This window comes from Salvelinus namaycush, chromosome 3 (assembly GCF_016432855.1).
Source record: "Salvelinus namaycush isolate Seneca chromosome 3, SaNama_1.0, whole genome shotgun sequence".
In the NCBI taxonomy this organism is placed as follows: Eukaryota; Metazoa; Chordata; class Actinopteri; order Salmoniformes; family Salmonidae; genus Salvelinus; species Salvelinus namaycush.
The window spans coordinates 52,592,578-52,620,522 of record NC_052309.1 but is presented as its reverse complement, the minus strand read 5'-3'; the positions used below and the strand labels follow the sequence as shown (position 1 = coordinate 52,620,522).

At 42.1% G+C, this 27,945-nt stretch overlaps 1 protein-coding gene across 1 annotated transcript in view; it reads right to left on the bottom strand.

Annotated features, from left to right (window-relative positions):
- ablim3 (actin binding LIM protein family, member 3) overlaps positions 1 to 27,945 on the bottom strand; it is an 87,402-nt gene continuing 59,457 nt past the window's right edge. The window contains exons 12-23 of the mRNA XM_038988511.1: positions 26,592 to 26,727; positions 25,612 to 25,710; positions 24,484 to 24,534; positions 20,238 to 20,372; positions 7,612 to 7,676; positions 7,022 to 7,175; positions 2,526 to 2,558; positions 1,867 to 1,925; positions 1,632 to 1,692; positions 1,513 to 1,520; positions 1,113 to 1,193; positions 1 to 960 (exon numbers count right to left, since the gene is read on the bottom strand). Of these exons, the coding sequence (XP_038844439.1) occupies positions 847 to 960; positions 1,113 to 1,193; positions 1,513 to 1,520; positions 1,632 to 1,692; positions 1,867 to 1,925; positions 2,526 to 2,558; positions 7,022 to 7,175; positions 7,612 to 7,676; positions 20,238 to 20,372; positions 24,484 to 24,534; positions 25,612 to 25,710; positions 26,592 to 26,727 (996 nt within the window). The 3' untranslated portion in view covers positions 1 to 846. The remainder of the gene's footprint in view (positions 961 to 1,112; positions 1,194 to 1,512; positions 1,521 to 1,631; positions 1,693 to 1,866; positions 1,926 to 2,525; positions 2,559 to 7,021; positions 7,176 to 7,611; positions 7,677 to 20,237; positions 20,373 to 24,483; positions 24,535 to 25,611; positions 25,711 to 26,591; positions 26,728 to 27,945) is intronic.

Here is a 27,945-nt window from a genome sequence, read left to right as displayed (position 1 = left end):
TGGTCTTATACTCACACGGGAACCATTTCTGGAAACATGCATTCAGTCTGTTTAAGCATTTTACAAAAATTATTAAAATCATAATTTCTTAACATTATTAATATTACTTTGGCTTTTCAGTATACATACAATATAATCCACTCATTTAATTCAACGGTAGGCTACCACACTATATCAATCTAGCCTTTCGCTCCGAGGTGAACCCTCGCTCTATAAAGAAATCAAGTTTTAGTCTCACTGTTAAAAAAAAAAAGGCGGTGAATGAAACAATATATTTCGAGTAAAGAAAGCAAAGACAATGCAAATCTGGTAGCACGTTCTGTTTGCTGGTGTTCTCTTTCCTGCTTGACCATAAGCCAATGTCTCAGAGCTTTCCAAACCCGCAACCTAGAAGAGGCTTCAAAGATGCTATAACCTCATGACACGACAGCCATGAACTATAGTTAAACTCGCAATAATAAAACAAACACATAATACTGAAAGCATTAGGCAGAACTAGCATGGTCTAGACCTCTCTGCAGATGTAGGTTTCCACGGACAGACATAGCTTGGGAGGACTAGTAGTATGTTAGTCCTCTTTCGCCAGAGAGATATTATTGATGTATAGACTCAGACTGGATGGGTTTCTCTGACCCAGAGCATGTGATGGAACCATAGAACCAGAGAATTAAAATGCATTATATGTCTATGGCTAGAACCATGCTGGTTCTAGTTCTGGTTCTGCTGTGTCTCTGGCCAGTGTGGCGGACTATCCAGACTAGTTATTATGGCTCTCAGTGAGGACTTAGGCGTCTCTAACGTTAAGCCCAGCAGGCTGCTACACTGAGCTTCTACACACCAGTCCTTTCAGAACAACCTGACTTGTTTCTTCAGCTCGTTTCTCTTCCACAGTGCCAGCCGGTCAAAGTCAGCCATAGTCATCCTGAACACCCGGTAGAACTCCTCAGGAGACAGGTGGCGCTGGCAGAGAGAGATTAAACATATATGTTAGTATTGTTGGAGTGACATTGTATTTCTATTTCTGAGATGGTTATGACAATCGACTTGCTCCATAGTACGTAAAGTGAGAGGTTTTCATTACTTGTATGTTTACAAACCTGAGAGAAACTCACCTCTAGTCTGGCTCTGTCCACGTCATTGGGGGGCTGGTTGCGCCCCCTTACGGTGACTACCAACACGTCATATGGGTAGATCTGAGTGAGGAGTGGCACACTGTGGTTATGAGCAAAACGTTCAACGTGTTTAGATTTTCACACCAGACGCAGACTAAGCAATGGCGCCCATCCTATTGCCAACGACTCAAAGACGTTTGCCTCTGTCATACATTCATCTGTACTTCCTCTGAAGTAGATGAATGACTTCCTCTCAGAGCCATAGCAGCAGATCAGTAGGACTCACTGTTCCTTTCTTATTGGGCTCAATTTCCTCTTTTCTGTTCTAGAGTTCTCTACTGTCAGCTTATCTTTGGTTTAGTGATGGTCAGTTTGTTACGGAATTTGCATAACATCTTACCTTGTATTCTGTAGAAAAAGAGAGAAAAAGAACTGATCAGCACATGTATACATATTCTCATTGGTTCTGTATTTTGTATTCAAGTCATGACATTGAAAGGCAAATCCATTTTTGCTAACCTCTGATTCCCCAGTTCACTACATTGCTGCTGTCGTACTGGAAATAATCCGCACTCTGGGGCTGAAAGAGACAGACAACAAGTACAATTATTACCCAAAGCCCACATCAGGCCATAGCCACAAGTTATTGGTCTTGAGCTGATTTGGATCCACAGGGCCCATGTTCAACCCCCACACCCTGTGACACCCCCCCACCCCCCTCATTCATCACACCCCCCACTCTCAGAGAACTCACCCTGTGCAGTCCGTTCCTGCCGTACCCGGGCAACGAGGATGACTTGGCGATGAAGGAGTCTGGAAGTGAGCAAACACAAGCATCCCTGCCGTTCAGCCTGTGAGCTACAACACACCCACACACTGGGTCCCAGCAGAACACAGCACACATCAGTGGAAACACTCAGTGACGGATGGGGCAATTAGCATTTCTAACAGAGAACACATGCAGATCTGTATAAGAGACAGCAGGGGGCGCTAAGAGCAAACACAACGGAGAATCCCTGTCTTTCTCTCTGTCTTTTTCATTTACGGGCAATGACGTTACAAAGAAATGTCAAAGCCTGTATCAAAAGCCATTATGCAGCAGAATATGTACTGTATCTTACATTTTTATTTCATTGTTATTTCTAACCTCTACTATGCAACATGCATGATTTGTAATCCTTGTGTAAATCATGTATGAGCATAATTGATTTCATTAAAATGGCATTTGTTGTCATTGTAATGATCATTGTAATATACGTTGTAATATACATGAATCAATCAATATCAGATGAGTGACATGGCTAAAGAGCTCATCTTGCATACACTGATATAACTGTACTGTGCCCTTGTGATGACCCTCAGCGCTGTACAGACAGACAAGGCACAAGTAGGACACTGAGTCATATCACTCACCACTGCCTGCATTGTAGTGGGATCTGGTGGGAGCTGCAGAGAGAGCGATATATAGGTGGAGACAGACGGAGACAGAGAGAGAAAGACAGAGAGAGTGAGAGAGCGGCGGGGAGAGAGGGAGGGGGGGGGGGTTGACATGGTTAGATACAGCCTCTGCTTGTAGAGGTGCATGGTTAAGTGTTCTCATCTGGTCTCATAAAGATCCTATAACGGTTTCTCAACAGATTCTTAAAAGACCCTCCTGATACAAATCAGTCTTGAATCCAGGGTCATGACAATGATGAAAGATACCAAACACATAGCAGCTGCGGTCCTCAAGTTCGAGAGAAACAATGCTCTAGGAGCTATAGTATGACACAGCTTCTCATGGATTACAGTGAGGATGGCGAGATGGAAGAGGTCTGTACGAACAATGCCACACAAAAATGCCACTGTTTGTCCTAGTAGGACTTAACACATATAACAAAGACTATAACAAGAACACAAGAGATATACAACAAGGAGGACTTAATGAACTATGCCTGGGCAGGGCGAAGCCAGAGGAAACTCTGGTGGAGGTCCGTAGCGGTCCTGACGTGCAAAATAAAATTGGGTTCAGTGAGATGAACAACCATTTAATCTCCCAACAATATGTGTATTAACGTGTGAGTCCCAAATGGCACCCTATTCCTTATTTACAGTAGCAGTAAACATTTTAGAACACCTACTCATTCTAGGGTTTTTCTTTATTTTTTACTACATTGCAGAATAGTAGTGAAGACATCAAAACTATTAAATAACACTTATCCTCTGCAGCAGAGGTAACTCTGGGTCTTCCATTCCTGTGGCGGTCCTCATGAGAGCCAGTTTCATCATAGCGCTTGATGGTTTTTGAGACTGCACTTGAAGAAACTTTCAAAGTTCTTGAAATGTTCCATATTGACTGACCTTCATGTCTTAAAGAAATTATGGACTGTTGTTTCTCTTTGCTTATTTGAGCTGTTCTTACCATAATATGGACTTGGTCTTTTACCAAATAGGGCTATCTTCTGTATACTATCTTCTGTATTGGCTCAAATGCATTAAGAAGGAAAGAAATTCCACAAATTCCACTTTTAAGAAGGCACACCTGTTAATTGAAATGCATTCCAGGTGACTACCTCATGAAGCTGGTTGAGAGAATGCCAAGAGTGTGCAAAGCTGTCATCAAGACAAAGGCTGGCTACTTTGAAGAATCTCAAATATAAAATATATTTTGATTTGTTTATCACTTTTTTGGTTACTACATGATTCCATATGTGTTATTTCATAGTTTTGATGTCTTCACTATTATTCTACAATGTAGAAAATAGTAAAAAAAAATAAAGAAAACCCCTTGAATGAGTAGGTGTTCTAAAATGTTTGACCGGTAGTGTAGTGCATTACTTTTGATCATGGGCCCTGGTCAAAAGTACTGCACAATACAGGGAAAAGGGTGCCATTTGGGACGTAACCCAACAGTCAGGTTAAACACCCAAATCAATGGCTCCTTAAGAAAGCTTTCATTTGCATCACATTAGTCAGTGTGGCTGGCTGGTGCTTTTGCTGGTTGTGTTCTCACTTTCCCCAAAGAAAATGACAACATCCTTTAAACATGGCGGCAGCTTTAATGACTCATCAATAAAACAGGAAGAGGGACATAAGCCTTCAACTGGAGTGGGGCGGTGGGGGAAGTCATATGTATGTACGCCCTGCAGTACACAACAAAACGCACATTCTCCTTCTCGCTCTCTCACTCTCGTTTCCACACCCTAACATGTAAACATACACTTAATGTGATGAGTAAGGAGGAGATAGGAGAGAGGAGGCTCGATGTAAGTGTGCACATCCTTCATCAGAGCAGCCAGAAACACATGGTTACCTACGACACAGTCTCAGCGAGGATGTGGGACTGATTGACATCTCCAGCAGAGCACCGTTTCCTCCCTGCTCTGCTCTCTACCTGCCTGTGCGTTATCATTTGAGATGAGAGATGATAAACTGACATGATAGATAAATAGGGTCAGTTGGTCGCAGTTTATCAGATTTCTCTCCCGTGCTGGCTTCGTATGCAGTTTAATCATGGAGAAAGGCTGAAGGCCAAGGTTGTGTGTGTGTGTGTGTGTGTTGGGATGCGCAGCATTGTGCATGTCTTGCTACAGTGCTTAACAAATCACATAAAATGTTACATGGACCCTTTTTGAATGACTAACCATTCCTCTGTCCCCCATACATACAACATCTGCAACATCCCTCAGTCAAGTATTGAATTTCAAGCACAGATTCAACTACAAAGACCAGAGAGCTTTTCAAAAGCCCCATAAAGAAGGGCTGTGATTGGCAGATGGGTAACAATAAGAAATCCAACATTAACTATCTCTTTAAGCATGGTCAAGTTAATACATACGCTGTGGATTATATATTAAACCACCCAGACACAAAGACGCAGTTGTCCTTCTGAACTAAGCTGCAGGACAGGAATGAAACTGCTCAGGGATGTTACCATGAGGCCATCGGTGATTTTAAAACAGCTACAGAGTTGTTTTGATGGTAGAAAACTTAAGATGGATCAACAACATTGTAGTGATTCCAAAATAATAACTTAAATGACTGAGTGAAAAGAAGAATACAAATACACAGAATACAAATATTACAAAGCATGCATCTTGTATGCAACAAGGCACTACATTTATACTGCAAAAAACAACAAAGGAATACACTTTTTTGCCTAAATGCAAAGCCTTATGTTTGGGGCAAATCACTGAGTAAGTGCCTCCTTATTTTCAAGTATGGTGGTTGCTGCGTCATGGTATGGGAATGCTTGTCATCGGCAACTACTGTGGAGTTTTTCAGGATAAAAAGGAAACGGGATGGAGCTAAGCACAGGCAAAATCCTAGAGGAAAACCTGGTTCAGTCAGCTTTCCACCAGACACTGGGAGACAAATTCACCTTTCAGCAGGACAACAACCTAAAACACAAGGCCACATCTACACTGGAGTTGCTAAACAAGAAGACAGTGAATGTTACAGTTTTGGCTTGAATATGCTTGAAAATCTATGGTAAGACTTGAAAATTGCTGTCTCGACATGATCCCCAACATCTTCATAGAGCTTGAAGAATTTAGAAAATAATATTGTGAAAATATTGCACAATCCAGGTGTGCAAAGCTCTTTAAGACTTATCCAAGAAGACTCACAGCTGTAATCAGTGCCAAAGGTATTTCTAACATATATTGACTTAGGGAGCTGAGTACTTATGCAACTACTATATTAGTTATTGATTTTCTATTAAACTTATTTTTTGTTGTTGTTGAACTTTGACATTACAGAGTATTTTGTGTAGATAAAAAAAAAGGACAATTAAATACATTTTAATCCCATTTTGTAACACAATAAAATATGAAGAAATCCAAGGGGTCTGAATACTTTTGCAAGGCACTATACAGAATGTTCAATTACCTCTGTGTGTGTCAAGGTGGGTATGTTTATGTGCTGCAACTTGAAGCTGGGGACTTTGTCTCTCCCTGACTAATTCATTAACAGCAGGAGAGGACACAGCAACACCTCTCTCTCTCTCTCTCTCTCTCTCTCTCTCTCTCTCTCTCTCTCTCTCTCTCTCTCTCTCTCTCTCTCTCTCTCTCTCTCTCTCTCTCTCTCTCTCTCTCTCTCTCTCTCTCTCTCTCTCTCTCTCTCTCTCTCTCTCTCTCTCTCTCTCTCTCTCTCTCTCTCTCTCTCTCTCTCTCTCTCTCTCTCTCTCTCTCTCTCTCTCTCTCTCTCTCTCTCTCTCTCTCTCTCTCTCTCTCTCTCTCTCTCTCTCTCTCTCTCTCTCTCTCTGTCTGTACAGAGACAGATACATTCATTCCCAAAGCCACAGGGATGGAAGATCTGACCACATATCAGGTATGGCAACCTGATATGCGCACTTGAATTTATACACAATCTTGATGTACAGGCATAACTTCCAGGTGGTACATTACATGGTGTCCATCCTAAATAACCTATTCCCTGTGTAGTGCACTACTATGGTCAAAAGCAGTGCACTATAGAGGGAATAGGGGGCCATTTGGGAGGAATATATTATATTTTTGGACCGCTGAGTCACTATGGAGCGGCTCCTCTCATAACAGCATTTGTCAGTCAGTCAGTCCATCAGAGGCTGGGATTTAACTGACTCATCTCCCATCTCTCTCTGGCTCAGACCCCTGGCACTCTGCCCTCCTCTCACCTCCACACTGCTGCTGAGAAGCTAGCTAAGGTCGGACAGGCACACCTTCCCCATAGCTATTCATATAGCACCAGGATCCGGGTGAGCAATGCGCATGAGAGAACAGAGAAAACAACTGGCTTGTCAAATATTGCCGACACAGAGATTCACAATCTAGCCTCAATGCTATGTCAGTGTGGATAAACGGATGACAGTGATGTTTATGGACTGGTGTTTAGCACCAGTACTAAATCTTTATCAGAGCTGTAATGTAAGTGGATAATGGTGTTCTTACATCCGTTGACAGTGTTGTTGTAGCCCACGTTGTGCAGGGCCTCTTTGCTGCCGCTACGGGAGTTTCGGGCGCTGCCCCACGGGTCATTGTCATAGGAACCCGACCTAGCTTTCATCTCCTCCTTCAGAATCATACGGCCTATACCACCTTGGAGCTAGGGAAGAGAGGGGGAGGGAGAGAGAGAGAGAGAGAGAGAGAGAGAGAGAGAGAGAGAGAGATAAAGAGAGAAGTGAAAGGAAAAGGAGAGAGGTAAATAGACAGAGAAAGAGAGGAATATGGCCTGACCAGTACAATATGAATAATGTCTGGGGCTGAAGCCCTGTTTAGCCTTGTAGACAATATTCATGAAATATTTACAGCCTTGTTTTTTACCCCACAACAAACAAGCAATGTTGAGTAATGCTAGTCTCAGAGATATTTACTGAATCTTTCTGCATTTTACATTTTTTAAAGAAATAAAACATTCTGAGAAATAAATAATATGAAATCAAATGTATATTGCTATGATTTCCTTTTTATTGGTCCACGCTTTCTCAGTCACAAATACTAATGAACAATATTTTGAATAGCATTTATTGTGTCATACTGACCCTGTTAAGACTTTGATTCCATCCATCCTCCTCTCCACCTGAGGAAAACCTCCGAGCACGAGTAGCTGAGATGAGAGAGAAAGAGAGAGAGAGAGAGAGAGAGAGAGAGAGAGAGAGAGAGAGAGAGAGAGAGAGAGAGAGAGAGAGATCAAGGACAGAGAGAGAAATCAACATTTCTAGCTAGGTTTCCATCCAATTGGCGACAGACTTTCATGTGAATATAAAAAAATCTGCATAAAAACAATATATACATTTTCCCACCAGAGATGTGTTTCAATCAAACTGCGGATAAAAGGCTGTACGTGATGACATAATGCACATAAAAATAACTTTTGCGATTAAATTCCCATGTACCAAATAAAAAATACAAATAAAAAATCTATGGGTTTCCATCACATTTTTAACTCTACTGATGGTTTTGTCACAAAAAATGTTTACAAAAAAGTTTTTTCATCTATATATTTCGTAGCTGTCTATTTACCACCACAAACTGATGCTGGCACTAAGATGGCACTCAACGAGCTGTAAAAGGCGATAAGCAAACAAGAAAATGCTCACCCAGATGCGGCGCTCCTGGTGGCCGTTGACCTTAATGCAGGAAAACTGAAATCAGTTTTACCTCATTTCTACCAGCATGTCACCTGTGCAACTAGAAACGAAAAAATATCGAATCCTACTACTCCGGCTCTGATGCTTGGAGGGTGTGGCAGGGCTTGCAAACTATCATGGATTACAAAGGGAAACCCAGCCGCAAGCTGTCGAGTGACACAAGCCTATCAGATGAGCTAAATACCCTCTATGCGTGCTTCGAGGCTGTTCCGGATGACTGTGTGATTTCGCTCTCCATAGCCAATGTGAGCAAGACCTTCAAACAGGTTAACGTTCACTAGGCCGCTGGGCCAGACGAATTACCAGGACAGGTACTCAGAGCATGCAGGCAAGTGTCTTCACTGACATTTTCAACCTGTCCCTGACCAAGTGTGTAAAACCTACTAACATGTTTCAAGCAGACCACCACGCTGTGCCAAAAAACACCAAGGTAACCTGTCTAAATGACTATCGCCCTGTAGCACTCAAATCTATAGCCATGAAATGCTTTGAATGGCTGGTCATGGCTCACATCAACACCATCATCCCAGGCACCCTGGACCCACTCCAATTCATATACCGCCCCGACAGATGACGCAATATTGCACTCCACACTGCCCTTTCCCATTTGGACAAAAGGAAAACCTACGTGAGAATGCGGTTCATTGACTAGAGTTCGGCATTCAACACCATTGTACCCTCCAAGCTCATCACTCAGCTAAGGACCCTGGGTTTAAACACCTCCCTCTGCAATTGGACCCTGGGCGTCCTGAAGGACCGCTCCCAGGTGTTTAGGGTAGGCCACAACACATCCGCCACGCTGACCCTCAACACGAGGGCCCCTCAGGGGTGCTTGCTTAGTCCCATCCTGTACTCCCTGTTCACCAACCACTGCATGGCCGCGGATGACTCCAACACCACCATTAAGTTTTCAGACCACACAACGGTGGAAGGCCAGGACAGCAACCTCTCCCTTAACATCAGCAAGACAAATGAGCTGATCGTGGACTACAGGAAACGTAGGGCCGAGCACGCACCCTTCAAGTTCCTCTATGTCCACATCACTAAGGAACTATCACGGTCCACACACATCAACACAGTCGGGAAGAGGGCACGGCAACGCCTCTTGCACATAAGGAGGCTGAAAAGATTTGTCATGGGCCCTCAGATCCTTACAAAGTTCTACAGCTGCACCATTGAGAGCATCTTGACGTGCTTCATCACTGCTTGGTATTGCAACTGTTTGGCATCCGACCGCAAGGCGCTACAGAGGGTAGAGAACCAACAGGACCCTGAACAGCTTCCTCCCCCAAAATAGTTAACCAATAGCTACCCGGATTCTCTGCATTGACCCTTTTGGATCTCTTTTGACTCATCAAATACACTGCTGTTAATCCCAAATTGGCAACCCATCCCTTATGGGATTAATTGACACATAAACAAACATTACAATAATTCACAGTGGTAATTCAATTATAATTCTTCTTCTGGTGTTCTCTGCATTGCACATTGGATAAAGAGTGAAAAAATGTAAGGTACAAATCAATACATAATAGTAAATAAGGTTATCGAAACAATAATTATATCCCTAGAGCAGTAAAATAATATACATACAGATACATACATACGTACATACATACATACATAACATATACAGATAAATAAATACAGAAAAAAAGACAGAGAAGGCATTTCAACCCAGTCTGGCACAAAGAGAAGATTCATATGGACAAGCCTATACAGAATCTATATACAGTTGAAGTCGGAAGTTTACATACACTTAGGTTGGAGTCATTAAACCTCAATTTTCCACCACTCCACAAATGTTTTGTTAACAAACTATAGTTTTGGCAAGTTGGTTAGGACATCTACTTTGTGCATGATACAAGTCATTTTTCCAACAATTGTTTACAGACAGATTATTTCACTTATAATTCACTGTATCACAATTCTAGTGGGTCAGAAGTTTACATACCCTAAATTGACTGTGCCTTTATGTGCCTTTAAACAGCATGGAAAATTCCAGAAAATTATGTCATGGCTTTAGAAGCTTCTGATAATTGACATCATTTGAGTCAATTGGAGGTGTACCTGTGGATGTATTTCAAGGCCTACCTTCAAACTCACTGCCTCTTTGCTTGACATCATGGGAAAATCAAAAGAAATCAGCCAAGACCTCAGAAAAAAAATTGTAGACCTCCACAAGTCTGGTTCATCCTTGGGAGCAATTTCCAAATGTCTGAAGGTACCACGTTCATCTGTACAAACAATAGTATGCAAGTATAAACACCATGGGAGCACACAGCCATCATACCGCTCAGGAAGGAGACGCGTTCTATCTCCTAGAGATGAACGTACTTTGGTGCGAAAAGTGCAAATCAATCCCAGAACAACAGCAAAGTACCTTGTGAAGATGCTGGAGGAAACAGGTATAAAAGTATCTATATCCACAGTAAAACGAGTCCTATGACGACATAACTTGAAAGCCCGCTCAGCAAGGAAGAAGCCACTGCTCCAAAACCGCCATAAAAAAGCCAGACTACGGTTTGCACATGTGGACAAAGATCGTACTTTTTGGAGAAATGCACTTCACAAAATAGATGGCGTCATGAGGAAGGAAAATGATGAGGATATATTGAAGCAACATCTCAAGACGTCAGTCAGGAAGTTAAAGCTTGGTCGCAAATGGGTCTTCCAAATAGACAATGACCCCAAACAGACTTCCAAAGTTGTGGCAAAATGGCTTAAGGACAACAAAGTCAAGGTATTGGAGTGGCCATCACAAAGTCCTGACCTCAATCCTATAGTAAATGTGTGGGCAGAACTGAAAAAGCATGTGCGAGCAAGGAGGCCTACAAACCTGACTCAGTTCCACCAGCTCAAGAGGAATGGGCCAAAATTCACCCAACTTATTGTGGGAAGCTTGTGGAAGGCTACCCGAAACGTTTGACCCAAGTTAAACAAGTTAAAGGCAATGCTGCCAAATACTAATTGAGTGTATGTAAACTTCTGACCCACTGGGAATGTGATGAAAGAAATACAAGCTGAAATAAATCATTCTCTCAACTATTATTCTGACATTTCACATTTTTTTAAATAAAGTGGTGATCCTAACTGACCTAAGACAGGACATTTTTACTAAGATTAAATGTCAGGAATTGTGAAAACGGAGTTTAAATGTATTTGGCTAAGGTGTATGTAAATTTCTGACTTCAACTGTACACATGTGCCAATTACCACATAAGAGCTAAATATTTTTACAATCTAATTATAGGTAGCCCTTTTTCTTTTATTCCAGGCTTTAACTAAATATTCTGCAAACGGAAATACACAATGGACAAAAAACATTTCCGTTTCTCTTTATTACTCAGCCACATAATGCCAGGGTATATCTGGTGTGCTTTCTAGAATAAGAGCAAGCGTATATCGTGGAAGAAAGGGCAATAGAGGTTCAAATTAGTTTCATTCTCTATTTCTTCGAGGTCACAATAGTTGCATAGTCTTTCCACTTCCATTTCACCACAATACACAGAGGCAATAGCCCTGATCTTACCTGTGCACATAGCAATATCTTGTTTTTAGGCAGGTTAAACATTATATCTCTCACACACAAATGCACCCTTAATCAAACAAAAGGTTGTCAATTTGGGTTCATGATTAATCTCCTCCACCCATTTTTTTCATATTGCATCAACAGTTGTTTTTCAAATCATATCTATGTCTCCCTTAATTTGGTTTTCATACAGATGTTCACAGTCAGACTGTTGAAAAAGGTCAGCCATTTCAGTTGCTCCCCCTATGGATAGATCCCTTATGGATACATAATTAGTTATTCTGGAAGTTGACATATCCAACAGTCTATTCCAAAGTCTCACCCTACACACCTTCCATCTCACCTCACAGGGTTCCCAGCCCATATCCACAGTTATTGCAAGTATAGGTGCAAACTTGTGGACACCTAAAAAGTAACATACTGCTCTGCTATGAACATGTTCGTTTTTAAAATACCTCTTAGCACCCCACACTCCTGCTGAGTAGTCCAGAACAGGACACACGCATGTCTGATACAGTTTGGAATACGTAGCATAACCAATATCTTTGAGTGTTTTTGTTTTCATCAATAAAAATACCCAAATATTTATAATAGCTAGTAAACTCAAGAATGTCTTGTCGTGGAATATTCTAATCAAGTGAGAGAGACTTTGTCATTTCTTCAAACAATCATCTTTATTCAATATCGATTCATTATTGCAATAATGAGACTAGTCAACCCAACAGTCTTGACTAACTGATAATGAAAAAACAGAGATCTTATATGGGACCTAAAATGCTTAGTCGGGGCTGGTTCCACCCCTCTCATAAGCCACGTTGGTCCATCTCCTGGTTATCTCCACGGGATGTTTTACCCCCAACCAGGCTTAGTTTCCCAGATGCCAGGAAAATGAGACAATGAGGGATTGTTCTAAACTCTTCCAGGCTATCTCTATCCCGGGTCACAGACACCACATCTTGTGTATGATATGCCAGCTTTAGGTTTTTATCACCAAGTCATTGTCAGCTCAAGCTATCTCTAGCAAAACCCATTTCCTTGACCATTACGCCCAGACTAACTGCAGGAAGCTAGAGTGGAAACCATCCCTTTACAGAAACACAGAATTAAACAGAACAGAAATGTCCTACTATTTGTTAAGTAAATAATCGTTAACTATTAATATCAAATAAATCGGGTAAATCACAATCTTCACCAAAAACGAAACTGAAAAACATTTCTCTTAGTACCTGGTTTTCTAAAAGTCATTATCCGTGTTTTTGTCTGGTTGATCATGAGTCTCCATCTTATACACCAATTGACAGCACATAATAACATGCTCTGCAGGTCTTATTCGGTTTCTGCCATCAAAATAATATCATCAGCATATAAAAGCATTTCATACTTAGCATTTCATCATCTTATCTTACTCCAATATTTAACTGTTTACTTTATTTTGCCAAGTCATTTATAAACATAGCAAATAAAGTTGGTGATAAGGTGTTTTACACCGGAGGGTGTTTTGAAACCAATCTGTACGTTATTCATTAACACGCACACAAGCAATTGGTACTTTGTAAAGAGACTGGGTTGCGTGATAAAATGTCCCATCAATCTCTGTCTTTAACAAACTATAGGCTAAAAAAATCCCTATTTCCAAAATCAAAAGCTTTCTGGAAATCAATGAAACACGCAAAAGTAGGATTCTCTTCGCGTAATCTATTTCTGAGTATTGTACAGACCAAGAACATATTATCTATACAGGCTCTGGATTTACGAAAACCATTTTGTTCTTCCACCAGCATGTTTCGATCCTCCAAAAAGGTCATTAGCCTATTGTTGAGGAGGATGAATATAATTTATAAACCGTACTTAATAAACATATGTCTCTGTAGTTCAGTGGCACTCTCAGGTAATTTCTTGAAGATTTGGGAATGGGATTCACTATAGACTTATACCAAATGGATGGCGGTATACTGTACTCAAAACACATTTGGAGTAAATCATATAGGACGTCAATTTAGGGGATTTTAAAACCTCATCAATGCCAAACGCTTTCCCATTTTTTTTCTTATATTCTGCCACAAACAGCTCCTCATTTAAGTATTTGTTACATATATAAGAGGGTTCTAACGTTTTATTTTCCATTTTAGTTCTCAGGGAACATATGTCTTTATAAAATTCTTCCTCAAAATTTGCCACATTTTTGTTACCTGAGAACCAACTAGCAAACCCCTTCTCCCACTACTTAAGTACCGGTGTAATATCAGAGTTCAGCCCCCCCTGCTATTCCCTGACTTCCAATGGAATTTTCTTATGGGTTTTGGTCCTAACTTGTTTATTTGGCTCCAAAACGGTTGAGGATTTCTTGTCCGTATCTCCTCAAGGTGCAATAACTGCCCACTCTGATATCTCTGTTTGAATACGCACAGTCTTTTATCAAACACTTGATGTTTTTTCTTAAATTCCTTCCTAAAATGTTCTCTTGTAGTCCTATCTTTACACTGTAAAAATAAGTACTTAGCCTTGCACATTGCTGACCATAGATCCCTTAACTCGTCATTCCAATAAGGCTTGTTCGGCTTGTAAACTTTCCTGGACATGGGGGTGTATTCTTTATTCGCCAAATTTTTCATACCACACATCTAAATCAAATGTTTCTTGGCATCTTTGCAGAGTTTCAATGAGTTCCACCAGAGCTCTACATGCCATTTCTGTCACGATCGTCGTTACGTGAAAGAGAGGAGGACCAAGGCGCAGCGTGAAATGAACACATATTTAATCAACGAAGACGAAGAACACTTACAAACTAAACAAAACAACAAACCGACGAACGTGAAGCTATAATAATGACAAGTGCAGACACAGGCAACTTACACATAGACATAGACAATCACCCACAAACTACCTAATGACTATGGTTGCCTAAATATGGCTCCCAATCAGAGACAACGATAGACAGCTGTCTCTAACTGAGAACCAATCTAGGCAACCATAGACATACATACACCTAGACTAAACATTGCCCCATAAACATACAAAAAACCCAAGACAATACAAAACACATACCTCCCCCATGTCACACCCTGACCTAACTAAAATAATAAAGAAAACAAAGATAACTAAGGCCAGGGCGTGACAATTTCAGAACATAGAAAGTAATGTGGCACATTTATTTTCTTACATTTAGGCCTATGCGGGGTATATATCTTTTGCCCCATGTGATGCACAGCAGTACCTGGTTGAGTGAAGTTAGTGACCAACAGAAAATATCATAAATAAAATTGAATGATCAGAAAGTCTACTTTTTTCCCCCAATTAGGTCGAAACATCCCCATTCTTCAACCAACACCTTAAATTCCAAACAAGTTTCTAGACAGTCGTGGAGGGTAACTACTGTATATAGTCCACCACAGCTTTGCCAGATATGGATGTAAAGTTATCGCTTAAGGGGCATATCCTTCCATTAATGACATTTTAGAGTCCGGAAGGAATTCTAATAGGGTTTCTCCATGATGATTAACAAAGTCATCCAAAGCAACACGCAATGGAATATCATCAATATCATTTATATTGTCATCTAACCTCCCAATTCGACTGTTAATTAAGATCCCCACATATGTAAATAGCATCTGCTTCTGTATATAGTTATACTTGACTTAACAAATTACTACAGAAGGAGGATGCATCTCTATCCCATGTGGACTGTTCAGGTGGCAAATAGCATGAAAAAACAACAAAACAATAATCTGACTCCCTATGTTCAAAGCGCAAACCAATAATTCCTTCTATGGCTTTATCGATCAATTCAATTTTATATGCTTTCATCGTATCAGACTTTACACATATTCCCACTCCCCCAGAATCCCTGGGGGCTTTCACGTGAGTGTTCTTGTTGGGTCCACACCATACATATCCTTCAATATCAACAGTTTCTTGCCGACGCAAATGCATTTCATTTATTGAGATAATGTCTGGGTTTAAGGATTTTAGTATTGTTATTCGTAATTTATTGTTCAAGGTAGTCCATCCGTTAACATTCCAATGTGCTATTGAAATCGAATCTCGTAGGGGATGGGAAGCCCCTCAGTATGTAGTAGGTCTGTCCACCCCCATGTCCTTGTCCGGGTTGTCCCTCTGGTTGATCTCGTTTCATGACCCGTCCGTTTCCCGTGACAAAATAGTCCTTTCCTCCTTGTATTTCTCTCAGCAGCGTCTTGAAGTTCAGTTCTATAAGGCGATCGGTGTGAGACTTGGCTGATCAAAGGAAGACTGTTATAATCACGATGGTCTCGCAGCTTTAGTTTTTTTCCGTAACAGAGCCACTTTCTCCTTCACGGACCGACACTCCACCTTCACAACCCCGGGACCTTTACCTCTCTCCCTCATCCTCTCAACTGCAGTCACCTCTGTTTCGAAGCCTAGGCCTACCGATATCAACTGGTTCACTTTGGAGATTAGGTCCTCGTTTTCATCAGCTGGCAGACATGCCACTATGATAGACATGTCTGGGTCGAACTTTGTTTTGGCTGCGCCTATTCTCCCAGATTCTAAGAATTCTACACGGGACTCTAGACGTCCAACTTCAAGAGCTATGTGGTCCATTTACGGGCCGATCTCTATGTTTTAAACTTTGAAAACGTTTAAATTAAAAATGTTTTGAAAGAGTTTGATCCCATAAAGAAGCAGCAGCGTGTTTCACCGTGTACACTACCGTTCAAAAGTTTGGGGTCACTTAGAAATGTCCTTGTTTTTGAAATATATATATTTTCTTGTACATTAAAATAACATAAATTGATCAGAAATACAGTGTAGACATTGTTAATGTTGTAAATGACTATTGTAGCTGGAAACGGCAGATTTTTTAATGGAATATCTACATAGGCGTACAGAGGCCCATTATCAGCAACCATCACTCTTGTGTTCCAATGGCACGTTGTGTTAGCTAATCCAAGTTTATAATTTTTAAAGGCTAATTGATCATTAGAAAACACTTTTGCAATTATGTTAGCACAGCAGAAAATAAATAAAACTGGTCTTCTTTAAACTAGTTGAGTATCTGGAGCATCAGCATTTGTGGGTTCGATTACAGGCTCAAAATGGCCAGAAACAAAGACCTTTCTTCTGAAACTCAGTTTATTCTTGTTCTGAGAAAGGAAGGCTATTCAGTGCGAGAAATTGCCAAGAAACTGAAGATCTCGTACAACGCTGTGTACTACTCCCTTCACAAAACAGCGCAAACTGGCTCCAACCAGAATAGAAAGAGGAGTGTGAGGCCCAGATGCACAACTGAGCAAGAGGACAAGTACATTAGTGTCTAGTTTGAGAAACAGATGCCTCAAGTCCTCAACTGGCAGCTTCATTAAATAGTACCCGCAAAACACTAGTCTCAACGTCAACAGTGAAGAGGCGATTCCGGGATGCTGGCCTTCTAGGCAGAGTTCCTCTGTCCACTGTCTGTGTTCTTTTGCACATCTTAATCTTTTCATTGGCCAGTCTGAGATATGGCTTTTTCTTTGCAACTCTGCCGAGAAGGTCAGCATCTCAGAGTTGCCTCTTCACTGTTGACGTTGAGACTGGTGTTTTGCGGTTACTATTTAATGAAGCTGCTAATTGAGGACTTGTGAGGCGTCTGTTTCTCAAACTAGACACTCTAATGTACTTGAACGGTAGTGCACATATCTACCTCGACTCAATACTGGTACCCCGTGTATACAATACCTTCGGAAAGTATTCAGACCCCTTGACTTTTTCCACAATTTCTTATGTTACAGCCTTAATCTAAAATTGCTTTAAAAAATACACACATTACCCCATAATGACAAAGCGAAAGCAGTTATTATTATTTTTTTAATATTTTTTTTTTTTAATAAAAAACTGAAATACCTTATTTACATAAGTATTCAGACCCTTTGCTATGTGACTAGAAATTGAGCTCAGGTGCATCCAGTTTCCATTGATCATCCTTGAGATGTTTCTACAACTTAATTGGAGTCCACCTGCGGTGATTGGACATGATTTGGAAAGGCACACACCTGTCTATATAAGGTCCCGCAGTTGACAGTGCATGTCAGAGCAGAAACCAAGCAATGAGGTCGAAGGAATTGTCCGTAGAGCTCGAGACAGGATTGTGTCAAGGCACAGATCTGGGGAAGGGTACTGACAAATGTCTGCAGCATTGAAGATCCCCCAAGAACACAGTGGCCTCCATCATTCTGAAATGGACAAGTTTGGAACCACCAAGACTCTTCCTAGAGCTGGCCGCCTGGCCAAACTGAGCAATCTGGGGAGAAGGGCCTTAGTCAGGGAGGTGACCAATGTAACGGTATTCGTCGTCTGAAGAAGAGGAATCATCGGACCAAAGCGCAGCGTGGTAAGTGTTCATGCTTGTTTTATTAAAACTGAACACTATAACAAAAATAAACAAGAGAATAACCGAAACAGTCCTGTAAGGTGAAAACACTAAACAGAAATGAACTACCCACCAAAAACCATGTGGGAAAAAGCTACCTAAGTATGGTTCCCAATCAGAGACAACGATAGACAGCTGTCCCTGATTGAGAACCATACCCGGCCAAAACAAAGAAATACAAAACATAGAAAAAATAACATAGAATGCCCACCCAAATCACACCCTGACCACACAAAAATAGAGACATAAAAAGATCTCTACGGTCAGGGCGTGACAACCAATAACCCGATGGTCACTCTGACAGAGCTCTAGAGTTCCTCTGTGGAGATGGGAGAACCTTCCAGAAGGACAACCATCTCTGCAGAACTCCACCAATCAGGCCTTTATGATAGAGTGGCCAGACGGAAGCCACTCCTCAGTAAAAGGCACATGACATCGCGCTTGGAGTTTGCCAAAAGGCACCTAAAGGACTCTCAGACCATGAGAAACAAGATTCTCTGGTCTGATGAAACCAAGATTGAACTCTTTGGCCTGAATGCCAGGCGTCACATCTGGAGGAAACCTGGCACCATCCCTATGGTGAAGAATGATTGTGGCAGCATCATGCTGTGGGTTTTTCAGTGGCAGGGACTGGGAGACTAGTTAGGATCGAGGCAAAGATGAAAGGAGCAAAGTATAGAGAGATCCTTGATGAAAACATTCTCCAGAGTGCTCAGGACCTCAGACTGGGACAAAGGTTTGCCTTCCAACAGGACAGCGACCCTAAGCACACAGCCAAGACAACACAGGAGAGGCTTCGGGACAAGTTTCTGAATGTCCTTGAGTGGTCCAGCCAGAGCCCGGACTTGAACCCGATTGAACATCTCTGGAGAGACCTGAAAATAGCTGTGCAGCAACGCTCCCCATCCAACCTGACAGAGCTTGAGAGGAATGGGAAAAACTCCCCAAATACAGGTGTGCCAAGCATGTAACGTCATATCCAAGAAGACTCGAGGCTGTAATCGCTGCCAATAGGTGCTTCAACAAAGTACTGGGTAAAGGGTCTGAATACTTATGTAAATGTGACATTTCAGATAAACCCGTTTTTGCTTTGTCATTATGGGGTATTGTGTGTAGATTGATGAGGGAAAAATGTTGATTTTAGAATAAGGCTGTAACGTAAATGTGGAAAAAGGGGTCTGAATACTTTCTGAATGTACTGTATAGCCAAGTTATCGTTACTCATCGTGCATTTATCCCTTGTGTTATTATTTTTCTATTTATTCCTCGTGTTATTACTCAAATGTTTCTCCTACTTCTCTTTTTTATCTCTGTATTGTTAACAAGGGCCGTAAGGAAGCATTTCTCTGTTAGTCTACACCTGTTTATGAAGCACGTGACAAATAAAATTTGATTTGTTATATAGTGATTGTACCCACTCTGGTCTTGACACGTGTGCTCTAGCCAACAGCTCACAGATATAGCCTACATGAGATTATTATGGACAAAAGAGATTCTTTTTACTTGTCAAACACCAGCCAAGCATCAATCATCATGTCACCCTCAATATTTATTGGAAAGGAGCATCAAACTCATCACCGTGCACATTCACCACCCTGTGAAGTTCATCATAATTTATTTCAGCTGTGGTATAATAAACTGCCAGCTTTCCTGAGTCGTTAGTGGGACGACCACACAACATATCATCAGGTGATTCCAATTCTACTTCAATATGAAGGTTATTCTCTCAATATTTGAGCAGAAAGGTGTTCCCACTGCCATTCCTCGCAGTATTAATTTTACAGACAAAAAAAGATCCCACCTTGTCTAGCGTATTTTGTTTTGTCGACATTCGGAAAGTTTATCGACAAATTAGCTGTTTCCATCGGGCCTGTCGTGATTTTTTTTTAAATCCGACGTACTTTACTCACATAAAAAAGTTGGTTGGAAACCTGGTTACTGTAAGACATAAGAGTTGAGAGTTGAAATGACACAGGAATTCTATGACCAAGACGTGCTCTCTTTAAATATCTAACAGCTTGATCGATATACATCAGTCAATTTCTCAGTAACCCATTTAGCCAACAGTGAGTGCTCTTGGTCCTCTGGAAGCAGTACCTTTGGGAGAGGGAGTGTAGGGGTAGTAGTTAGACTGCTGGTGGTAGTGGTCAGGAGAATACGAGTCGGGAAACTGGGAGGTCTGGAGGATGTCCTCGCTGGTTTTACTCTTCGTGGCTGAGTAGTCAGAATCATCTGTAGGGAGAGAACGTGATGAGGTGAAAACACACATACACACGTGCACACACACACACACACACACACACACACACACACACACACACACACACACACACACACACACACACACACACACACACACACACACACACACACACACACACACACACACACACCCTCGATGACAGCCTGCCTGAGAGAGAACAGTATTCCTCTCTCGGTAATGTCTGTGTCTAGCCTGTTTGTTTAGGTCTTACAGTAATGCAGACTGAGTGAGGCAGTCAGAGATGTGGTGGGAAGGCAGGCAGTCTAGTTAGTCTCTAAGAGGAGTGACAAAAGATCACTCAGGTTAATGAGCTAATTAATACACAGCAAGATGACTCTCAAGGCCATGGACGACAGAGGGAAAGACAGAGCGAGGGGGAGAGAGGAGGTAAATAAGGACAGAGATGCCAATATTAACCACAAATAATACTGTGTCTGAGGCACTGGTAAGTGTTCAGATAACGATAGACTGCAGATGGATAGACTGGCCCAGGTACTTACAAAGAGGAGAGTTGACCAAGGACAGTAAAGCAGGATAAAGGGAGAGGGAGAGTGAAAAGAAGGAAGATTATATTATCCACATAGAGAAAAAATAAAGGACCAAACAGATATTCTACGCACATGGAGGTAAACCAATCAGCTAGGATTTAAACAGACAAGGAAACTTGTAAAACTCTCTCTAGCAAAGTTAACACTGTTACCCTCCATGTGGATTAAGCAAACAGTTATGTGCATTACAGGCCACAGGTAAAACCACACACACAGACATAGTGTGACCCCCCCCCCCCCCCCCCCTCTGTCATAAATTACTAGGTGGACCGCGGAAGGAAGCCTGTCAAGTCCTGCAACTCAGCGCCTGATGTCAACTCATCGTACCTCTGTCCACCTCTCTGTTGATAGATGACCACTCTGCTCGCATTGATTTCTATCATTTTCTAGCTACCTCTGCACGGGTTCTGGTGGGATTCCAGCATGAGCAATTGCATTGCAAATCATAAGGCGGCAATGACTATTGGAGGACAGGAGCACCGAGTCAGTCAGAAAGCTGCGTGTGCTGATGGAATTCAGAATCAGGTTGGAAAACAGGTTGGACAATGAGCCCAGGCTGGATCACAAGGGGCTGTGGAAGTGGTAGCCCTTGGCCTAAGGCAGGTGTCTCATTCTCAACATATTATACTTGTGTTAGGTGTGTTGGTAGTGTGGTCTACACACTGTTGTGATCCATAGTGCTATTATGAGCCTGTGCGTATACGACAGCCTGCGTGTATCCACTATTGCCTGTATCCAGAGATGTGACATCCCCTTGAATGTATTATGAATGAAAGAGATCATTTCTGCTCTGTTTCTCCTCCTCTCTCTGGTGTTTGAAAGGGGAAATGGGAACGCGTTCAAACCGTGTTTCCTCTCAGTGAACAATGAGATTGTGCTGCTCAATATGATGTGCTTTTTCAGAGTAGTAGGAAGGACATTATTTTTTTGTTGCCTCAATGCACAGTCTTTGTCTAATGTGATAGTATCTGTTTGTAACGGTCGTCCTCCTCCTCTTCAGAAGAAGAGGAGGAGTAGGGATTGGACCAAAGCGCAGCGTGATAGTTTGACATAATGATATTTATTAAAGTAAAGACGAAATACGAAAATACTTCAACAAACTAAAAAAACAAATAAACGAACGTAGACAGACCTGAACTAGAGAACTTACATATACACGAAGAACGCATGAACAGGTACAGACTACACAAACGAACGAACAAACGAAACAGTCCCGTGTGGTGCACAGACACAAACACGGAAGACAACCACCCACAAACAAACAGTGTGAACAACCTACCTTAATATGGTTCTCAATCAGAGGAAACGTAAAACACCTGTCCCTGATTGAGAACCATATCAGGCTAAATGACAATGAACCTAAACATAGAAACACATAACATAGAATGCCCACCCCAACTCACGCCCTGACCAACTAAACACATACAAAAACAAGAGAAAACAGGTCAGGAACGTGACACTGTTGAGAGGGGATCTTTACTAGCGCAACAACTTGGGAGCAATGGGTTTATGTGCAAATAATTACTGTAGGCTATATTAATGCTGAAGCATATTATCTATGTCTCTGTGGTATGTTTGATGCTACTGTATCTTAACAGAGAAACACCATGAGTCTGTAACGTACACAACCGTACAGGACAGTGAACAGTACAAAGAGACCGTGACACATATACAGTATATACTCTTATGGTGAGCAACACAGCCTAATGACATGCACAACTACTTAGCCATGAAATAGGGAAACTGAGTATCTCTGAAGTCTAGAGCTAAAATGACCGTGCATCACATACTGTAGCACAAGAGACAGAAATGATATTCACAGTCACACCACAAATGAAAAAAAAGTACGTAAAAAAAAAAAATAGCTGCCATTACTGGGCCATTAAAATACAATTTCATTCAAAATATTAGCAAAAAAAGGAAGGAGTATTGATACTTCTTTCTTGCCAACAGCAGTTTGACATAATGCACGAGCGCTAGCATAACGCATTGAGGTCATGCAAGACAAGTCTCACTAATAAACCCAGTGAATCCATGACACAGGATCAGCCGGTTCCGTCTCAGTTAACCGTGGTGGGAGTTAGGTTGAGGTGCACTCTGTTCAAGTTGGTTAATAGCGTGCAAAGTATATACAGTATTACAGAAACAGTTAGCCAGCTTCAAACTAGGATGTAGAGCCTCAGCACTGTGTTTTAACCCTCCTGCTGTGTTCTCTCTGAAAGAAATGTAGCTCATTTAATCAATCTGATTGTCATAAGGTTCCATGACTTTGTCCACACAGGGCATCTGAACACACAAAATACATTTGGATGATTTTCATTACATTTTGGGTGGTTTATTTAACTTTTTTACACATGTGGTGTTCCCGGTCATTAGAAATTAATGGGTGAGACTACAATTAGTGTATAAAATTGAGTTCAGGCACATGCCCATTCATCAGACGGACACACTTCCTCTCCCAGACCCCCACATGCATGTGTTTGAGCGCACACACACACACACACACACACACACACACACACACACACACACACACACACACACACACACACACACACACACACACACACACACACACACACACACACACACACACACACACACACACACACACACACACACCTCACTCCCTTCTTGGCTTCCATGGCAGCCCCCACAGGAACCTTTCCCCAATATAATCTTTCCCCCATGGGAACCACACCTCTTGGCATTCTCACAAACAATCGCAACATTGTTTCAATAATATATAGAACTTTTCTCACAGCTCTGGTATATAAAGCTTTTTTGAGGCCTTGCTCACAATTCATTCTGTGGCAGCACAATGACTAAACAATATACTGTATGTGAGGCTCTTGATCATATCTTTGATCATGACACTGTTGAGGAGGAGAGAGTCCTTGTTAAACTTTGACACAAAGTAGTCTGTGATAAATAGCACAATATGTTTCATCTGAGTATTTGTTATAGTCAAAATAATCCATCCATTACGCTTTTTTCTACTCAAAATCGAGTTGTATGAGCTCAGGTCAATGAGGCCAACAGGCCATCAATAGCAAATAGAAGTTCAAAACTTGTAATGTTCACAAGAACTTAAGTTGATAAAAAGATCTAACACAACATTCGGTGATAATATATGTATTCTTATGGATTTATAATCAGCTATAATGGGGTGGTCATTTTGAACCGGGAACACAGAATGAATTAACATGAAATGAACACAACAGGAGGGTTAATAGGTATCATATCAGATTAGATCCGTGGTTATCAAATCAATCTGATATTATGGAAGATAAATATGGCCAATAGCATTCCATCCTCTCAGACTCTTTTTTGCTTCCAATCAGGTAGCTACCATTGATGGTGGTTAATGTTTAAGCTTGATTATTGTTGTAAGAGGCTGATACATTCAGATGTGGGGTTTTGTTGGGACACACACACAACACACACATCAATCACAGCTGAAACACATCACAGACAACGTCTCTAAACAGAGAGGAGCCGTGCCTCATGACAGGCAGCCCCACACATATACCATGTCTCTTATAGATGGGAGGTTTCCTGTAGATGTTGGGCTCGCCTGTGGCTGAGGACACAAAATGAGAGAGAGAGGAAATGAAACAGTGAAAAGAGAAAAGGGAAAAAGAGAAGAGGGGGGGAGGTGCAGTAAAATGTGTTTTTTAACACGGTCAGCCATAGTAGTATGGAGCAAATGAGGGTTAAGTGCCTTGCTCAAGGGTAAATCAACAGATTTTTCCCCTTGTCAGCTCGGGTATTCAAACCAGCAACCTTTCGGTTACTGGCCTAACCTCTAGGCTACCTGTCATGGTTCATGGTAGAAGAGGAAAGTGTTGTAGGTGTTAAAGTTGTTAGAAGTTGTACTGTAGACTTTTTTTTGAAAAATGCATCCTATATATGAAATAAATAACACTTTTTGCCAAACATTTGCCATCCTTGTCTGGACAGAGTAGAGAACAGACAACCCCCAGAGTAGGGCACTCTTCACCTACAGAGCCTGTTATATCTCTTTCACATGTTGGATCCTTAACAAACCTCTCACTCTGTCTCTCTGTCTGTCTGTCTGCTGACTCATAAACCAAGGTTATTTTATGTATTCACTGTCTTTCCCTCCACACAGAAACCCTTAGCTCAGCTGGAAATTGACGTGTCAACACATGGCACAGCGTGAGTAAGGCGGCTGAGATAAAAGTGGCGCCATCAGTAAAACAGATGACAGATGAGTGTATAATGGCTGCTGCTGTGCATGTACATAGGCAAATTATACACAGCATCAACAGATGGAAGGGGACGGCCACAGCGTCTGATTACAATAGATGCTCGGTACAGAGAATAGAAGAGGAAGAGCTACTGCTCAGCTACTGACAGACAACACAGGGTAATAAAGCCATACAACCTGTGATGAAGCGATTAAGTCTGAATAACGGCCATGGTTGATGGGGTGAGGGTGACATTGCAAATGAGCGATGCAGGGAGACATGGTAATACACACAGTCAGTTGAGGTCGGGGTAATGAAGTAAGTAGGCTATAACATGTCCCCATATTGTGACCTTTGAAAAACCGTGTAGGTCTGACTTCAGTAGAGGACAGTCTGGAGGAAGAGGAGGAGGATGGGTGTGAAGGACAGGAAAACCAGAGGCCTACCTGGCACATGGAAATGCTTGGGGGCTTGGTAGGCGGCGTGCGTGGCAGGTCTGGCATCAAGCTGACTGTAATAGGGTGAGCTCCTGCCACTCTCAGTGCCTGCAGACAGTCAGCCCAAGACCAATGACAGTGACAGAAACGAGAGCATGAGCCAAGGATTGGCACCACCCCTTAACCAGACCCATTCCACATCACAGCCAAAGCTCAGCCCACACTCACAGAGACACACAGCCAGTCAGAGACAGTAGACGGTTTAGTTTACAGGACTAAATGTCTACTATGCCTGACTGTGTGCAGAGGAAACAAAAATATAAAGCAACTGCCAAGTCTGCCATGATGGTATTCTACATATTTGATGACTTTAAAACTAGCATAGCTCTATGAATCTCCACTAGGGAAGACTGATACGTCTTTTGAACGGGGGCAAAGCGTGATACAAACTATCTAATGCCCGCTTCAGTGAATGTAGTTTAGCAGGGTCTAACGAGGGTTCATGACCGGCTATTAGACAGGGATGGATGTTGTAGCGTGAGAGAATGGTGGGAAGAGCAATCCCCTGTAGTATACCACCACCACCACCTGAACATAATACGTACAGCACTGTATATACTACAGTGTTATCAGACTCAAAGAGGAGTCTAGAGAAGATATGGCAGTGGTGTGATGCGAGTGGTAGTACTGGAGGGGATTGTGATGTGGGTGCATGAGCGGCGCCTAACCCTGAGTGGGTTAACCTGAAACTAATGTTGTTCCAGTCACCTATACAGGAAGCAAACATAAGGCATAGGGACAAAACACATGTCCCACACACTCCGACGCCTTCCAACATGTTCAAACTCAGTCCACTATTGCTTTCTCGCTGACATTTCACGGCAAAATGATTTACGCCATTTCGTCTTTCTGAACATGTTCGCGGAGGAGTTTCTCCTGCCTATGTTGTAGCGCCGTGTGACGTGGTCGAGCGGCGTTAAGTGACTCACCGGGGCGGTAGCAGTGCTGTGGGGAGCGGGAGGTGGACATGGTGGGGGACACGCCACGGTGACTGTAGGTGGGAGAGTCTATGAAGCCTGGGCTGGACAAGCGCCTCTGTCTCAGCTCCATGCTGTCATAGATGTCCTGGGAAACACAGTGGCAGGTCACCGGTCATTGTCTGCAGGGCTCTTGTCTGTCTGTCTGGCACCGTCTACAGTGCCTTTGGAAAGTATTCAGACCCCTTGACTTTTTCCAAATGTTGTTACGTTACAGCCTTATTCTAAAATGGATTGAATCATTTTTTCCCCTTCATCAATCTACATACAATAACCCATAATAACAAATCAAAAACAAGTTTTTAGATTTTTTTGCTAATTAATCCAAAATAAAAAACGGAATATTACATTTACATAAGTATTCAGACCTTTTACTCAGCACTTTGTTGAAGCACCTTTTACAGTGATTACAGCCTTGAGTCTTCTTGGGTATGACGCTACAAGCTTGGCACACCTGTATTTCGGGAGTTCTCCCATTCTTCCCTGAAGATCCTCTCAAGCTCTTTCAGGTTGAATGGAGAGCATTCCTGCACAGCTATTTTCAAGTTTCTCCAGAGATGTTCGATTGGGCTCAAGTCCGGTTTCTGGCTTTGCCACTCAAGGACATTCAGAAACTTGTTTCGAAGCCACTCCTGCATAGTCCTGTTGGAGGTGAACATTCGCTCCAGTCTGAGGTCCTGAGCGCTCTGGATCAGGTTTTCATCAAGGATCCCTCTGTACTTTGCTCCGTTTCCTCAATCCTGAATAGTCTCCCAGTCCCTGCTGCTGAAAAACATCCCCACTACCTTGCTTCCCTGTAGGGATGGTGCCAGGTTTCCTTCAGAGTTCAATCTTAGTTTCATCAGACCAGAGAATCTTGTTTCTCATGGTCTGAGAGTCTTTAGGTTCCTTTTGGCAAACTCCAACGAGGCTGTCATGTGCCTTTTACTGAGGAGTGGTTTCCGTCTGACCACTATACAATAAAGGCCTGATTGGTGGAGTGCTGCAGAGATGGGTGCCATTCTGGAATGTTCTCCCATCTCCACAGAGGAAATCTAGAGCTCTGTCAGAGTGACCATCAGGTTCTTGGTCACCTCCCTGACCAAGGCCCTTCTCCCTTGATTGCACAGTTTGGCCGGGCGGTCAGCTCTAGGAAGAGTCTTGGTGGTTCCAAACTTCTTCCATTTAAGAATGATGAAGGCCACTGTGTTCTTGGGGACCTTCAATGCTGCAGAACTTTTTTGGTACCCTTCCCCAGATCTGTACCTCGACACAATCCTGCTCTACAGACAATTCCTTCGACCTCATTACTTGGTTTTTGCTCTGA